General features: G+C 41.5%; 1 protein-coding gene across 2 annotated transcripts in view; it reads left to right on the top strand.

Annotated features, from left to right (window-relative positions):
- Positions 1-15977, top strand: part of LOC110527416 (beta-1,3-galactosyltransferase 1) — a 120872-nt gene extending 104895 nt beyond the window's left edge. For both annotated transcript variants that reach the window (XM_021608675.3, XM_021608676.3), the window contains one exon: positions 13552-15977. In XM_021608675.3, coding sequence (XP_021464350.3) covers positions 13821-14810 — 990 coding nt within the window. In that variant the 5' untranslated portion in view covers positions 13552-13820 and the 3' untranslated portion in view covers positions 14811-15977. The remainder of the gene's footprint in view (positions 1-13551) is intronic.
- The last annotated feature ends 2838 nt before the right edge of the window (positions 15978-18815 follow it).

Here is an 18815-nt window from a genome sequence, read left to right as displayed (position 1 = left end):
GCTTAAATAACGACGTCAGTTAACAACTTCAGTTAATTAGGTGTGAGGACAAAATGAGAGGCCCTCAGAAGTGAGTAGCCATCAGGCTGGCCTAATGTTGTGGCGCATCAGAGTCAGTATATTATACTCTCTCTGGGAGGAAAATACCTTTAACTGGCTCCAGCCTTCATCAACACAGAGTGGTTGTGTATTATCACACGCACACACAAATGAACCACACAAAAACGCACACACTAAGGAGAGGAGTGTTAGGCGTCAGGCCAAAGCAGTAGATCAATGAGAGGGTGATCAACGAGAGGAGGATGTTTGTGGGGATTTAGAGCTGAATGGGCTAATCCAGCCAGATGCATTTTCTCCCCCATCTCTCCAGCCCCCACCCAGTCCAGTGTGAAGACAGTTCTTCCTTTCAATTACCCAGAGTGCATTGTTGTCTGCCAGTTGTCAGTCAGGGGCGGTGACAGGGCTGCGGTGTGGTGGGACGACAGTCTCTCTCTCTCTCTCTCTCTCTATCTCTCTCTCTCTCTCTATCTCTCTCTCTCCCTCTCTCTCTCTCTCTCTCTCTCTCTCTATACACAAGGCTTTACTGTCTGCTTCCTGCTGTCATGACAACCAATACAATAGCTCACATCAGTCAAAGACTGCTGTTGCTTGATGTTAATAGGCTTCTATTGTTATTTACACCAAACACTTAATTTGTGAATTAAGCTCTACAACGCTTCATTGAGTGAAGGGAAAAAGTTTAACCTTTTTGGGATAGGGGGCAGAATTTTCACTTTTGGATGAAAAGAGTGAACTGCCTCCTACTCAGTCCCAGATGCTAATATATGCATAGTATTATTAGTATTGGATAGAAAACACTCTGCAGTTTCTAAAACTGTTTGAATGATGTCTGTGAGTATAACAGAACTAATATGGCAGGCGAAAACCTGAGAAAAATCAAACCAGGAAGTGGGACATCTGAGGTTTGTAGTTATTCAAAGCTTGGCCTACCGAATACACATTGAGATATGGATAAAGTTGCACTTCCTACAGCTTCCACTAGATGTCAACCGTCTTTAGAAACTTGAATGAGGATTGATTCCATACATCGTTTGACATGTTTCTAAAGAACTGTAACAGAACTTTTAAAGTTTTTGTCTGGATGAAGTGCCTGCGCCTCATGAAGATGGATTACTGGGCTGAACACGCTAACAACAAGTGGCTAATGGACATAAATTATGGAACTTTATGGAACAAAGCAGTCATTTATTGTCGAACTGGGATTCCTGGGAGTGCCTTCTGATGAAGATCATCAAAGGTAAGTGAATATTTATGGTGTTGTTTCTAACTTTGTTGACTCCAAAATGGCGGATATTCCTGTGGCTGTTTTGGGTTCTGAGCGCCGTTCTCAGATTATGCTTTTTACGTCAAGTAAAAAAAAAATCTGAAACAGCGGTTGCATTAAGGAGAAGTCTATCTTTCATTCTGTGAATAACACTTGTATCTTATATCAATGTTTATTATGAGTATTTCTGCAAAATCACTGGATGTTTTGGAATCAAAACATTACTGCACGTAAGGCGCCAGTGTAAACTGAGATTTTTGGATATAAATATGCACATTATCGAAACAAAACATACATGTATTGTGTAACATGATGTCCTATGAGTGTCCTCTGAAGATCATCAAAGGTTAGTGATTAATTGTATCTATATTTCTGCTTTTTGTGACTCCTATCTTTGCCTGGGAAAATTGTGTTTTTTCAACTTGGCTATGACCTAACATAATCATATGTTGTGCTTTCGCTGTAAAGCATTTTTGAAATCGGACACGATGGGTAGATTAACAACATGTTTATCTTTCATTTGCTTTATTGGACTTGTTAATGTGTGAAAGTTACATATTTCTAAAAAGATTAACTAAGTTTTATTGAGTGTAAGGAAAAAAATAATATTTTTAATTTTCGGTTAAAATTATTATTCTTTAATTGAATGTTGAGAGAAAGTTAAACAGAGCTTTGTTGAAAGCCTGTCTTTTCCGCTTCCGTTATGGCAATCCCAGGATCAGGGAGAAAACATGAATATGATACTGAAATTATATCCTGTTGATATCCTGTTCATTCAATTAGCGTTTGCAGGTCAAAGTGTTCTCTCTAAAAAAAGAACCTACTTCAACATGAGGGGGGAATGAATACTTTTTTTATTTTTTATTATTTCACATTTATTTAACCAGGTAAGCTAGTTGAGAACAAGTTCTCATTTACAACTGCGACCTGGACAAGATAAAGGAACAACAACACGGAGTAACACATGGAATAAACAAGTGTACAGTCAATAACACAATAGAAAAAAAATTAAGTCTATATACAGTGTGTGCAAATGGCATTAGGAGGTAAGGCAATAAATAGGCCATAGTAGCAAAGTAATTACAATTTAGCAGATTAACACTGGAGTGATAGATGAGCAGATGATGGTGTGTAAGTAGTGATACTGGTGTGCAAAAAAGCACAAAAGTAAATAAAAACAATATGGGGATGAGGTAGGTAGATTGGGTGGGCTATTTACAGATGGACTATGTACAGCTGCAGCGATCGGTTAGCTGTGGGTGTTGTTATCGTGACCAGTGAGCTGAGATAAGGCGGAGCTTTACCTAGCATAGACTTATAGATGACCTGGAGCCAGTGGGTCTGGCGACGAATATGTAGCAAGGGCCAGCCGACTAGAGCATACAGGTCGCAGTGGTGGGTGGTATAAGGCGCTTTGGTAACAAAACGGATGGCACTGTGATAGACTACATCCAATTTGCTGAGTAGAGTTTTGGAAGCTATTTTGTAGACGACATCGTGGATCGGTAGGATAGTCAGTTTTACTAGGGTAAGTTTGGCGACGTGAGTGAAGGAGGCTTTGTTGTGAAATAGAAAGCCGATTCTAGATTTGATTTTGGATTGGAGATGTTGGATATGAGTCTGGAAGGAGAGTTTACAGTCTAGCCGGACACCTAGGTATTTTTAGTTGTCCACGTATTCTAGGTCAGAACCGTCCAGAGTAGTGATGCAAGTCGGGCGAGCGGGTGCGGGCAGCGAACAGTTGAAAAGCATGCATTTTGTTTTGCTAGCGTTTAAGAGCAGTTGGAAGCTACGGAAGGAGTGTTGTATGGCATTGAAGCTCGTTTGGAGGTTAGTTAACACAGTGTCCAAAGAAGGGCCAGATGTATACAGAATGGTGTTGTCTGCGTAGAGGTGGATCAGGGAATCACCAGAAGCAAGAGCGACATCGTTGATATATACAGAGAAAAGAGTCTGCCCCAGAATTGAACCCTGTGGTACCCCCATAAAGACTGCCAGAGGTCCGGACAATAGGCCCTCCGATTTGACACACTGAACTCTGTCTGCGAAGTAGTTGGTGAACCAGGCGAGGCTGTCATTTGAGAAGCTTAGGCTATTTAGTCTGCCGATAAGAATGCGGTGATTGGCAGAGTCGAAAGCTTTGGCCAGGACGATGAAGACGGCTGCACAGTACTGTCTTTTATTGATGGCGGTTATGATATCGTTTAGTACCTTGAGCGTAGCTGAGGTGCACCCATGACCAGCTCGGAAAACGGATTGCACAGAGGAGAAGGTATGATGGGATTCGAAATAGTCAGTGATCTGTTGATTAACTTGGCTTTCAAAGACTTTATATAGGCAGGGCAGGATGGATATAGGTCTATAACAGTTTGGGTCTAGAGTGTCACCCCCTTTGAAGAGGGAGATGACCGCAGCAGCTTTCCAATCTTTAGGGATCTCGGACAAAACGAAAGAGAGGTTGAACAAACTGGTAATAGGGGTTGCAACAGTGGCGGCGGATAATTTTAGAAAGAGAGGGTCCAGATTGTCTAGCCCAGCTGATTTGTATGGGTCCAGGTTTTGCAGCTCTTTCAGAACATCTGCGATCTGGATTTGGGTGAAGGAGAAGCTGGGGAGGCTCGGCCAAGTAGCTGCGGGGGGTGTGGAGCTGTTGGCCGGGGTTGGGGTAGCCAGGAGGAAAGCATGGCCAGCCGTAGAGAAATTATTATTGAACATTTTGATTATCATGGATTTATCGGTGGTGACCGTGTTGCCTACACTCAGTGCAGTGGGCGGATGGGAGGAGGTGTTCTTGTTCTCCATGGACTTTACAGTGTCCCAAAACTTTTTGGAGTTAGAGCTAAAGGATGCTAATTTCTGTTTGGAAAAGCTAGCCTTTGCTTTCCTGACTGACTGTGTGTATTGGTTCCTGACTTCCCTGAATAGTTGCATATCGCGGGAACTATTCGATGCTATTGCAGTCCGCCACAGGATGGTTTTGTGCTGTTCAAGGGCAGTCAGGTCTGGAGTGAACCAAGGGCTATATCTGTTCTTAGTTCTACATCTTTTGAAAGGGGCATGCTTATTTAAGATGGTTAGGAAATAGTAAGTCCATCTGTCATGAAAAGAGCTGAGGTTTCTAGTACTACTTTCCCTGTACCATTTAACAGAATCAGCTGACACTGTGATCTCTAGCACAAATAATCAGTCTAAGAGAGAATAATTAAAGGAATTGTACAGTACAATCCCAAGGAAATGACTGATGTAAAGCAAGCAAAATGTCTCTCTCTATTGCTCTCTCGCTCAGAGACTGAAATAATAGAGTGAACGGGATGAAGGAGGGCAGATGATTTAGTAGCGGAGCTAGACTAAAAGAGAGAGGGGAATGGAGAGATATATGAGAGGAAGCAGCCAGAGGTGTCCATAGAGATTGAATGGTTTATAGTGGGTGGCGTAAAAAAGCTGCCAGTAAGGCAGTGTGTTTTCGGTGGGTGTCTAAGACCCAGCAGAGCATGGGGAGAGGGATCAACAGTATCACTGAGAAAAAGGAGTGCGAGGGTGAGTGATAGAAAGAGAACAATGATGGAGAATGAGGGGAGAGAAAGGGATGCAGGAGAAATGATGGCGAACAATGTGGAAAGAGAGAGGGAGAGAGTGATAAACAGAGATGGAGGAGGAATGATTGAGAAGAGGGGAGAGAGGTAGGGAAACATGATGAGATGGATTGAACTCCCAGTGAAAAGTGATGGGAGGACAGAAAATGTGTGGACAAAGAATAGATCATTCTGCCACTGAAAGAGATGGGGTAAAGAATATGAATAGATGTAATAGTGTCCACTCTCAAAGTGTGACAGATAAGGCAGGACCACAACTCCAGAACTGTGATGTCAAGCTAATCCAAAGAAATCATGAGAGCATCTCACCATTTTGAGCATTTCACTCAAAATGACATTTGTGGGATATCCACAGGACTTTCCTTTGATCACGCAACACAGCATTCAACTATGCCAAAACTATGTTCATTTCCAAAAGACATGGACTTCAGCCCTCTGAACCTCTGAACATTTTATTTGTCAGAAAGATAATCCTTTGGATACAGTAATATAAATGTTCACCTATGTTGATGCACAGATGTCATATTGCGTTATCCAAAGGATTATCTTTGTGACAAATAAAAGGGACACATACAGTGGTTCATCCTTTAAAAGTTGTGTTACACTGCCGCAGCATTCTGTGGCACGTCGTTTAATTTTCAGCCATTTTTTCTGTTACTGCAAGTTATTGCTAGTTTGACCACCAGAGGGCATCTTTCAGAAGCATTTGATAGGATTCCGTATTGGCATTACCAGAGAATTCAAAACCTTTTTTTGTAATAATATAGTATATGGGAATGATTTTAAGAAATCAATTTGGCTTAATTAATTTGATTAATATTATGGTGTTTCTATTCAGAGAAAAACGAAACCCTCAGGGTTTCCGTTAGGATGGAATGGAAAATATGGCGTTGTACAACATGACGGTCGGGAGTAGGCTACAGGATTGGAGGATTCTAAATTATTTGCCTTCATTAAACAACTTTGTTCCAATATTTCTGTAAATCAGTGAAATTTATTCCCGTAGAAATTCGTTATGGATCCATAACTAAATCAACATCTGCATTTTGTATAATTATTTTATGAACGAAATGTGTTTGTTTGTTTGTTTATTAGGCTACTGTTCAGTCTACAATACATACTGTAGTAAACATGGGAAAGTGCTTGTTTCCTTACATAAGGGAGAGCAGGCCCTGTCTGTACTAGAGAATGTGGGGCACGCGGGAGACCGGGGTTCAAATCCCCATTGGGGAGAAAGGAGTAGGCTGTCCTTCTGAATTAGAATTTGTTCTTAACTGGTTCCAAGTGTTATTTCATAGTTGTGATGTCTTCACTATTATTCTACAAGGTAGAAAATAGTAAAAATATAGAAAAATCCTGGAATGAGTAGGTGTGTCCAAACGTTTGACTGGTACTTGCTGGAACCGAAATTATGGCGCTGTACAACGTGACGGACGGCAGTACAGTACTGGGTTATTTAGCTAAAGAATCCCAGCAGGGCATGAGGAAGGACTAGGCTGGCCTTGTAAATAATAATTTATTCTTAACTGATTTTCCTAGTTAAATAAAGGTTACACTAAGAGCATAACATTTCTGCACCCTAATTTTCTAGTTTTTGTCTAACCAATACCCAAACTGAGATTAAGTGAAAATAAAAATCTCATAGATTTATCAAGACGGTGCTAAAATAGTTGTAGGCTTTTGCTTCTAACTTTTATATGCTCTTTAGATAAATAAGACCTACACCATTTTTAACAGCACGTTACTAAACACTAGTGAGACTCATTTTGCCTATGGTAGGCCTACAGTATATCGAAAAATATTTTTTTCAATGACTTGACTCTCTGCCAATAATTACATTCAGAGGATTGGAGGACTCTACATTAATATCTAAGGGGCATTTTCCGTTAGGATTGTGAGAATATCTGAGAATATCTACGTTTTTTTTTATATAATTCTAAATGAATTTATTATAATAATAATCGCTTTGTTTAAAAAGTAACAATATTTTGGAGATTTCGTTTTCATTTAACCTAGTGTTAGCGGGGAAAAGGCAATTCTTGAGCATGGGGTGAGACATTCTCACTAATTTGTAAATAAAGCCTGTTTGTTATTTAGAATTATTTCTGGAGAAACCTAAATTGATTATTTAGCAGACATCACTTGCTTATATTCATGAAGATGATGAGCGATTGGCAAAGGCAATCTGTAATCTACTAGCATCACGGCACAACATCAACATCACTCTAATTACAGTCAGAAGACAGTCGAAGAAACTTGTGTGGACTTATGGAAAGGCTTGGTAAGAAATGTTTTATATATACAGTGGGGAGAACAAGTATTTGATACACCTCCGATTTTGCAGGTTTTCCTACTTACAATACATGTCTGTAATTTTTATCATAGGCACACTTCAACTGTGAGAGACAGAATCTAAAACAAAAATTCAGAAAATCACTAATTTGCATTTTATTGCATGACATTAAGTATTTGATACATAAGAAAAGCAGAACTTAATATTTGGTACAGAAACCTTTGTTTGCAATTACAGAGATCATACGTTTCCTGTAGTTCTTGACCAGGTTTGCACACACTGCAGCAGCGATTTTGGCCCACTCCTCCATACAGACCTTCTCCAGATCCTTCAGGTTTCGGGGCTGTCGCTGGGCAATACGGACTTTCAGCTCCCTCCAAAGATGTTCTATTGGGTTCAGGTCTGGAGACTGGCTATGCCACTCCAGGACCTTGAGATGCTTCTTACGGAGCCACTCCTTAGTTGCCATGGCTGTGTGTTTTGGGTCGTTGTCATGCTGGAAGACCCAGCCACGACCCATCTTCAATGCTCTTACTGAGGGAAGGAGATTGTTGGCCAAGATCTCTCGATACATGGCCCCATCCATCCTTCCCTCAATACGGTGCAGTCGTCCTGTCCCCTTTGCAGAAAAGCATCCCCAAAGAATGATGTTTCCACCTCCATGCTTCACGGTTGGGATGGTGTTCTTGGGGTTGTACTCATCCTTCTTCTTCCTCCAAACACGGCGAGTGGAGTTTAGACCAAAAAGGTATATTTTTGTCTCATCAGACCACATGACCTTCTCCAATTCCTCCTCTGGATCATCCAGATGGCCATTGGCAAACTTCAGATGGGCCTGGACATGTGCTGGCTTGAGCAGGGGGACCTTGCATGCACTGCAGGATTTTAATCCATGACGACGTAGTGTGTTACTAATGGTTTTCTTTGAGACTGTGGTCCCAGCTCTCTTCAGGTCATTGACCAGGTCCTGCCGTGTAGTTCTGGGCTGATCCCTCACCTTCCTCATGATTGATTTGATACCCCACAAGGTGAGATATTGCATGGAGCCCCAAACCGAGGGTGATTGACCGTCATCTTGAACTTCTTCCATTTTCTAATAATTGCGCCAACGGTTGTTGCCTTCTGACCAAGCTGCTTGCCTATTGTCCTGTAGCCCATCCCAGCCTTGTGCAGGTCTACAATTGTATCCCTGATGTCCTTACACAGCTCTCTCTTGGCCATTGTGGAGAGGTTGGAGTCTGTTTGATTGCGTGTGTGGACAGGTTTCTTTTATGTTCAAACAGGTGCAGTTAATACAGGTAATGAGTGGAGAACAGGAGGGCTTCTTAAAGAAAAACTAACAGGTCTGTGAGAGATGGAATTCTTACTGGTTGGTAGGTGATCAAATACTTATGTCATGCAATAAAATGCAAATGAATTACTTAAAAATCATGCAATGTGATTTTCTGGATTTTTTTTAGATTCCTTCTCTCACAGTTGAAGTGTACCTATGATAAAAATTACAGACCTCTACATGCTTTGTAAGTAGGAAAACCTGCAAAATCGGCAGTGTATCAAATACTTGTTCTCCCCACTGTATATATATATATTATTTGTTTTAATTACCAGAACACTAACCATGTGTGTTTGCTTGTTTTGTACTGTTCTGTAGTTTCGACACAATGATTTGTCTGACAAATAAAGAACTTTGTGTCCTGCAGGCCCAGGCATGGATCAAAGCTGGCGAGACATTCAATAACGTCATCTTCACAGACGAATCAACCGTGGCCCTTGAGCAATTGGCTCAAAATTGCTACAGAAAAAAAGGAAGAAGATCAAGTAAGCCGAGTACCAAGCATCCCCTCAAACTCCATGTTTGGGGGGCAATTTCTTGCCAGGGACCAGGCCCATATTTGATTTTTGATGGTAAGTTTGGCTATTTATAAAGCAGAAGGTACATAAAATATTGTAGCCTACACCTCACAGACTGTTATGTGTTCCACTATAATTCACTCTTGCCTCCTTTTTCAGGTATGGGTAGGTATCCTTTTTTCATGGCTCGAGATTTCTTTCAGGAAGAAAACATCAAGAGATATGCTGGACTCTAGGTCAGAGAGGTATTTCTGGGTACACATCATTTCTATCAAGGTAGGATTATAGAATATTAGGTTACGTTTAGGCCGATTTACGTTTATATTTTTAGAATTGTACCTAAATGTTGGCTGTTAGGCTAAATGTCTTGTTTTCTTCTCCAAATGCAGACAATGACCCAAAACACACTGCCGCCCGGGTTTGCATTGCAAATGAGGGCATAAACTGGGTCAGAACGCCAACAGAGTAAGTAGACTTTTATCTAGTAAAATAAAGGTTAAATAAAAATACCTTCGGTAGACCTACAGTATATCTCAAAATATATATTTTTTCATCTCTACATGTAGGTCTCCTGATTTCAACCCGATCGAACTTGTTAGGCATCAACTGAAAACATGAATCCGTATCTCTGCCAAGCCGACAGGCAAAGATGAACTGGTCAAGACCATCGAGATGTTTTGGAATTAGAAATTTAGAGACCATCGAGATGTTTTGGAATTTAGAAATTGACGATACAACAATGGAACAAATACATTGATCATCTCAGCAAGGTTTTACCTGTGGTCCTGGAGCTGGGGGGAAGATCAAATGTATTTAATATAAATATCTGCGTTTGAATGTCTTTTTTCTTGTTATTTTATTGTATTAACGAAAGCATAAAGATGTTGATGAAGAAATGCTGTACTGCTGTTTTGAGTTAGAAATGTAACACTTTAGAGTACTCTAGCATTGAATACAATGCAAGTTGAGGGATTTTCACAACAGTAGCCGGGCTGTAAAAAGTATATTGTCCTGCTAATAGGAAACATTTGCATGACGTGCTACATTCTTTATTGTAACCACAATTCCGCACATCATTTGTATCTACCTTTCCAATTACTTTTAGAGTTTGGGATTTACTTTTAATTATTAGTTACATTGTTTTAGTTCGAATGTGCAGACTTTTCTTCTTTAAATTATTGTTTTATGTAGGATGCTACATTTTTGACCAGTTGCAATTGTAAGTAGGCCTAATTAAAATCCTACTTCTATTAGGCTGTCAAGGCTCATAGCCTACCTCAGCCAGTTAAGTTAGTTTATATAGGTCTGGGCTCCGAAGAAATAGACTCCAATTAAGCCCTCTTGTTGTTTGTAAAGTCAAATTAAAATTCATTTTTTTGTTGAAATGAATTGCTCGACTGGTGTAGGTTTTTTCCATCTGTTGGTGTGCAACACTTGCATAACGAGTCCGCTATATTTTCAGCACCAGCCGCTGTTCACCTGCTATTGATTGTGCTGCGGTTGCAGCCAGTTGTTTTTTAAATTGAACCTTTATTTAACTAGGCAAGTCAGGTCAGAACCAATTCTTATTTACAATGAAGGCCTACCCCGGCCAAACCCGGATGGCGCAGGGCCATTTGTGCCCCGCCCTATGGCACTCCCAATCACAGTCGGATGTGTTACAGCCTGAATTCGAACCAAGGACTGTAGTAAAGCATCTTGCACCGAGATGCAGTGCATTAGATCGCCACTCGGGAGTCATGACCAATATATACAATTGAAGTCGGAGGTTTACATACACTTAGGTTGGAGTCATTAAAGCTCATTTTTCAACCACTCCACAAATTTCAAGACAGGGATTTTTTTTTGCAAATCTGAGCTACAGTTGAAATCAGAACATACACCTTAGCCAAATTCATTCAAACTCAGTTATTCACAATTACTTGAAATTTAATCCTAGTAAAAATTCCATGGCTTAGGTCAGTTAGGATGACCACTTTATTTTAAGAATGTGAAATGTCAGAATAATAGTAGAGAATTATTTATTTCAGCTTTTATTTCTTTCATCACATTCTCAGTGGGTCAGATGTATACATACACTCAATTAGTATTTCATAGCATTGCCTTTGAATTGTTTAACTTGGGTCAAACGTTTAGGGTGGCCTTCCACAAGCTTCACACAATAAGTTGGGTGAATTTTACCTCATTCCTCCTGACAGAGCTGGTGTAACTGATTCAGGTGGGTAGGCCTCCTTGCTCGAACACGCTTTTTCATTTCTGTCCAGAAATGTTATATAGGATTGAGGTCAGGGCTTTGTGATGGCCCCTCCAATACCTTGACTTTGTTGTCCTTAAGCCATTTTGCCACAACTTTGGAAGTATGCCTGGTGACATTGTCCATTTTAAAGACCCATTTGGGACCAAGCTTTAACTTCCTGACTGATGTTGCTTCAATATATCCTCATAATTTTCCTCCCACATGATGCCATCTATTTTGTGAAGTGCACCAGTCCCTCCTGCAGCAAAGCACCCCCACAACATGATGCTGCAACTCCCGTGCTTCATGGTTGGAATGGTGTTCTTCGGCTTGCAAGCCTCCCCCTTTTTCCTCCAAACATAAAGATGGCCATTCTAGCCAAACTTTTCTATTTTTGTTTCATCAGACCAGAGGACATTTCTCCAAAATGTACAAACTTTCATCTTCCCATGTGCAGTTGCAAACCGTAGTCTGCCTTTTTATGGCGGTTTTGGAGCAGTGGCTTCTTCCTTGCTGAGTGGCCTTTCAGGTTATGTCGATATAGGACTCGTTTTACTGTGGATATAGATACTTTGTACCTGTTTCCTCCAGCATCTTCACAAGGTCCTTTGCTGTTGTTCTGGGATTGATTTGCACATTTCACACCAAAGTATGTTCATCTCTTGGAGACAGAATGCGTCTCCTTCCTGAGCGATATGACAGCTGCATGGTCCCATGGTGTTTATACTTGCATACTATTGTTTGTACATATGAACGTGGTACCTTCAGGCGTTTAGAAATTGTTCCCAAGGATGAACCAGACTTGTGGAGGTCTACAAATTTCTTCTGAGGTCTTGGCTGATTTCTTTTGATTTTCCCATGATGTCAAGCAAAGAGGCACTGAGTTTGAAGGTAGGCCTCGAAATACATCCACAGGTACACCTCCAATTGACTCAAATGATGTCACTTAGCCTATCAGAAACTTCTGAAGCCATGACATCATTTTCTGGAATTTTCCAAGCTGTTTAAAGGCACAGTCAACTTAGTGTAAACTTCTGAACCACTAGCATAGCCTGTTGCAATTTGTAGAATCTATGCCAATGTGCATAGACGCTGTTCTGGCTCATGGTGGCCCAACGCCCTATAAAGACACTTTATGTTGGTGTTTCCTTTATTTTGGCAGTTACCTGTACATTTCCGCATGGTGTAAAACGGTTTTTCATCAACACACCTATAAAGACACACTTTTTCTTATTCCAGACCACAATCAGTAGTCTCACTGCTGGTAGCAACAGGTGCATGTTCCCTGAGTAAAACCCAGTAGAGTGCCTCTCACTTCTTGTTACTGTAATGATGGAAAAATGCACTCTTCACTTTGATCCAGGACCAATTCTGTTGCTGTCTGTGATGGAAACACTCACTGAGCATGGTGGGCTTTTTATCAGAGCTGACTGTCTTTAATCATGTCTTTCATCATCAAAGCGAAACAATAGTTATTTTGTGATTCATTTTGCTCCGTCATAAACCATTCTAAAAAGCAGTGCGTGTGCATACATATATACCAATGAGATATATATCCATACAACTCATAATAATGGCGCCAGAGCATTGTGGCATTAGTTCTCTGGATGCTACAGTACCTATTCCACCAAGTGAGGAAGAGCTCATTAATGAACAATATTTCCCATCATGCCAAGATCAATGTGTCATTGAGAGAGAAAGAGGAGAGAGAGAGAGAGAGAGAAGAGCAAGAAAGAGAGAGAGAGAGGCAAGGGAAGAGAGAGATATAAAGAGAGAAGGAAAGAGGGAAGAAGAGCGAGAGAGAGACAGAGAGAGTGAAAGAGAGGACCCAGAGCATTTCCTTCGGGAGTGTTTCTTCTTGAGGAGACTTTTCAGAGAGTAAGAGTGATATTGCTGATTTAACACGGCGTATGCAGCGAGGGAAGGACAAGCGTGTTTGTAAACACAAAGTGTTTGTAAACACAAAGTAGCCAGAACTAAAGAAGAAGAAAAAGCCGGACAGAAACATACCGCCAGAGGACGGCTTGGAAGAGTATTCACTCACCTAAAGCTATAGAGATCGTCTCACATGTTGAGTCATCTGTTATTTGTCATTATAGGAAACAAACAAAGAGGATCTTTCTGTATGTTTTTCTAAGATCATACTAACCCTCCTCATAACTCCACGCAAGTGAATACTCTAATTTTGCCAAAGAGTTCTGAAACCTTCTTGTTAAGGCTTGACTAAATTGTTTTTTTATCTGTTTCTGTTTAGAATCAAGTGCTGGCGAGAAGAATGCAAGGGAACACCCCTAATGGAATGGAATAGTACAATGGCTACATTGAGGAAAAACGACAACCCTCCTTTTCAACCAGAATCCCACCACTAGGCTGTATTAAAGCAGTCGAGGGTACTGAATTAATGTCAAGCATCTCGTGGAGGCAGCATCATGCTGCACCGATGGAAGTAGCTGGAGGACCACCCATGGAGATTCCACCTTCTCGACGTTCTCAATGCTCCTAACACACACCAAGTAAACAGAAATGCCTTCAAAGGTCAGCTGCTTATACTTGTTGACGGTCGTTTGCTGGGCTAGCGCTCTCTGGTACCTGAGTCTGTCCCGTCCCTCCACCTCTTACGTGGGCCAGCTGTCCATCCCCATCCGCCAGAAGACCAAGCTTACCAAGAACGTGACCTTCAGCAATATACGGACTCGGCCACTCAACCCACACTCCTTCGACTTTGTCATCAATGAGCCCAAGAAGTGTGAGACGGTGGCACCTTTCTTAGTCATCCTGATCAGCACCACCCACAAGGAGTTTGATGCACGTCAAGCGATTCGAGAGACGTGGGGCGACGAGAGCACGTTCGGCGATGGCGTTCGCGTCCTCACACTCTTCCTGCTTGGGAGGAACACGGACCCGGTGCTCAACCAGATGGTGGAACAGGAGAGCCAGATCTTCCACGATGTCGTGGTGGAGGACTTCATAGACTCCTACCACAACCTCACCCTCAAGACCCTGATGGGCATGCGCTGGGTGGCCACCTTCTGCTCCAAGGCACAGTACGTCCTCAAGACGGACTCGGACATCTTCGTCAACATGGAGAACCTGGTCTACAACCTCCTCAAGCCCACCTCCAAGCCGCGGAGACGCTACTTCACGGGCTACGTCATCAACGGAGGTCCGATCAGAGACATGCGCAGTAAGTGGTACATGCCCAGAGACCTTTACCCTGAGGCTAAGTACCCGCCTTTCTGCTCGGGCACTGGGTACGTGTTCTCGGCAGATGTGGCCGAGCTCATCTACAAGACGTCCCTGCACACCAGACTGCTCCACCTGGAGGATGTGTACGTGGGGCTGTGTCTTCGCAAGCTGGGCATACACCCCTTCCAGAACAGTGGCTTCAACCACTGGAAGATGGCCTACAGTCTATGCCGCTACAGACGGGTCGTAACGGTCCACCAGATCTCCCCGGAGGAGATGCACCGCATCTGGAATGACATGACCAGCAAGAAACACCTCAAGTGTTAATCAGCTACCTACAGTTAGTGCCAATATGAGGAGGTCCGGAATTCTTCTTCTTCTCCTTTATTGCTTCTTCTCTTCCTCCTCCTCTGCCCCTTCCTCCTCTTCCGATCTCTGCTTTTCTTTGTCACTGTACAGCACATGACCCTGAGGGAACAGTACTGTAACAATAACCGTCTGGCCGTTTGCATAGTCCAAGAGACGCTTCGCTAAAAGCCTCTTTATCAGACCAAGGTTTCTCTCTGCCGTTGTAACTCCTGCATTCTCCCTCGTAGCTATTGATGAGTTTAAAGGCCACAGGTAAGAAAAGAAAATAATTATAGACATTTTCAGAAATACATTTGATTAAAATGACTCTATGACTTTACTTTACTCTTATGAAAATCAAATGATGTCCCACAATGCAACAGTATGCCATTTGCACCATATGTTGTTTATGAGATGACATCACTAAAACACAGAGGTAGAAGCTTAGCAGTGGAACAGAATAGCTCAGATGCTATTAGGCTAATCTATGTAGGCAACGCTGCTAATTTACAGAAAAGGTCTGGCCCTGTTACTGAAGTAGTAGGGATGATAAGAAATACCAAGATATACAACCTATGTAAAATGTTCTGCTGTCAGTTAGGTTGATAATGAATGTCCACTCTTGATTTGTATATTTAATAAAGATGTATTTGTGGGATATACTGTTTTGGTACCGCAACAGATGTTGTTGTCATAGTGAAAAGACCATGATAAGTATACAATGTAACAACGTGCTGTCGACATAGATTGAGTGTTCATTGGAATGATCTAAGATTGTTAGAACAGGAGACTAACAGTTCACTGGACCTACTGTGTGACACGACGGACACACTTGCCTCTGCAATTGAGTTGTAATATACTGTTTTAAAGATCAAACCTATTTTCTTACTATGTATTTGGAGTCCTTTGTATTGTACTAGGTAGAGAATGGCTTCATTTCTTGAACACCAGTATTTCTTATGGGACGGTACAAATGGCGATGTAACAATATTAACCACATGCATTCCCAGGTGAATGTTATTCTATCTGTATGTGATGTGCAATAACTTCTTCGCTCTTTAAGCCGCGCTGTGACGAGACAGACTGCAGAGTGTTATATTTTATATTACTTGAAGCCGCATTACATTAAAGACGTATTTCATTTGAGAGTGTATCCCTTTTTGTCCCGCGTATTTGGGATTTTAAAAAGGCTGTAATTTATTGTGTGTGATCCTACTAAGAGGGCAGTTTATAAGATTGTTTAATTATTCAATGAGTTTTATTTCAATACATGCAGTAGACTGCCAAATACCTATTTATACCTGAACTAATGACTTCAGCTTTACCCAAGTCCCTCTCTGTAGTTGCAGTGCATCCGGTAATGAATTGTAAACATGTTCGGCGCTCATTAAGATTGCCTATCAACACAACTCTCTGTGTAAAGCTGTCAACACGCCATGAACAACTACTCAGAGAAACGCCTTCATGCTATGACTCTGAACTACTCGACTGAATACTCAATATTTGCATTTGTAGAGGTGTGTGTGTGTTTTGAGTTGTCAATTAGGCTCCCCATTAGCTGACGCCATTGGCGACAGCTAGTCTTACTTGGGTCCGACACATACATTACAGACATTTAAAAATGTGTGTGTGTGTGTGTGTGTGTGTGTGTGTGTGTGTGTGTGTGTGTGTGTGTGTGTGTGTGTGTGTGTGTGTGTGTGTGTGTGTGTGTGTGTGTGTGTGCGTGTGTGTGATGTAAGAATAGAGCTCCAGTAATTGGTTCTTCCTATCTGTGAGAGCAGGTTTGTCAGATGCAGACAGGTGTGTGTGTGTGTGGCGGAGGTGAGAACACTTTGAAACACAAGTTTACCATCATGGCTCCTGGGAGCCTCTAGGGAGTGAGGTAGATTCTATATAGAACAAAAGGGGATTCTCAACAGTATATATGTTGAACACACAAAGACACACTGTGGTAAAACATTTACAGTGTTCTCACAAACAATATTGTCATGAAATCTTTGGGGACAAACACATCCCTATGTCCTAACCGTTTTCCTCAAAATAAGAGTATTCCCAGATGCTGTTCTGGTTGAAAATCTATTTGGTTAACTTGTGATCAACTTGAAACCCCTTGAAATGTAATTGGACTTTTAATACTGTAGATAAATGGTGTTTTGATGGCTTGCTCCATTCTAAATGGATCCACTTAACCACATGTTCATTCCCAGAGATTGTTCAGTAGAATGGCCATTTAGCTGATGGTTTTCTATTAAATGACTCACGGGTGATATATTCACTATACGACTCATTTTGTGTTCCATAGATTGCAGTTATATTTGCGGTGTTGTACATTAAACTGAACAATTGTGAATAACATAATGTAGTAATGGAAGACATGTGGACAAGGAGACAAGGACAAGGAGGCATCAGCCAGACGGAGAAGACAAACTGCTGTGTTGACAGATAACGGTAGTTCTGGTGAGTCTTTGAAGTGGATTCATTTGTGTGTTTATTTCAATAGACTCTAGGCCATTGGTAAAACAAATTGGAAAAAAAGAGATACAAGTTTCTTAGTAGACTTTTATCACATTCAAAGTGCATTTAAGTAAAAAAAACTGAACCGCATAAAAAAAGTGGTACCAATCTGAGGGCAGCATGTACCATCTGCCATGGTAGCAAAGGGCTCCTTCAGATGAGGGCTCACTGAAAGCAGCTGGGCACACAATAGTTTTTATTTTCAGTGATGCTATTGTGTCACAAAATGATCTCTGAATATACAATGGGATTATGGAGTGTTGCTGTTGGTTGGTGTTGTTCAGCTGGAGGAATATGCATAGGGATTTTCTGTATCTGTTTCACAGAGGGCGTTGGTGGATCTAATAGAGAGAAGTTATCTAGGTTACTCATTGTACACTGTTTCGTGTTGAGCCTGTGGTCTGTGTGTATGGGAGCACACACACAGGAAGAGGGGGGCGGGGATGCTGTTGCCCTGCTTTTCTGAGTGGATGAGTGCAGATCACTTGTTGTGAGCGTTGAGGAAAAGCCTTGAAATAGAAATTATCGAAGAACGAGCCATTTTTATTCTAGTGCCAGTCTCCTGGGAGACAAGCTCCCCCACGCACACTGTGATGAAGCAGAAAAATGAGTTGATTATGCAGATTTTAAAATCTTATCGTTTTTTCCCCCACATCTGCCAATCAACAGCTATCTCCTCTGGAACTGTCTTGCAAAGCAGCGTGCCGTGCTGTATGTGAGCAAGCCTGTCGGTGCGTGCATGTAGGCTTACACATTGCCAAAGCAATACTCCATCACATGGGTAAATACCCTAGCTCAATCCTCAGTGCCGAGTAGTTCCAAACATCTATTGACGTGGTCTTGTACTCTGGAGAGGGCACAGTGTATTTGGCAGTTGGTGACATTTTCTTATTACTTAGAACTGACTTAAAGGTCAGGATGTGATGCAGTGCCTCTATGATCCTCCCACGTGTTATTCATCTTTGTCACAGTTGCTGGAGTTTAAAAGTGTGATAAATATGCATGAAACAAAAGTACATTTGAGTACATCTGATTGAAAATCAGATCAATCAGAATACTTCCAAGAGAGGCAAGCAGAGTTTGTGTTTTTGTGTCTGCTATCTTTTAACCCATTGAACCACAACGATAATATCATGCCCGTCACTGCAGTTTTTAGGGAAGGGATTTTGTCTGCCTCGTTTTTCAGACAACACTTTATATTTGCCCCAAGACGATTTGTGAAGGCAGGCTTTGAATATATCACATCAAATCACATGCAGACATTGCCTCAGACATATCTAAGACATCCTGTTGACATGTAATCGCTAAAGCTAATGCAATACGTCGTTCATGGAGACCCTGACTGCTTTGAACATTCAGTAGTCCAATAGTCCAATAGTTAGAGGATAAAAACGTAATATTCACCGTTCACTAAAGACGTGTCATCTAAGCACAAAATCAACTCTGACTCATACTGAGTCAACTCTGACT

Source organism: Oncorhynchus mykiss, chromosome 7, assembly GCF_057628025.1.
Source record: "Oncorhynchus mykiss isolate SJ-2025 chromosome 7, ASM5762802v1, whole genome shotgun sequence".
Classification (NCBI taxonomy): domain Eukaryota; kingdom Metazoa; phylum Chordata; class Actinopteri; order Salmoniformes; family Salmonidae; genus Oncorhynchus; species Oncorhynchus mykiss.
The sequence above is the reverse complement of the archived record's forward strand: the minus strand, read 5'-3'. Positions and strand labels throughout refer to the sequence as shown.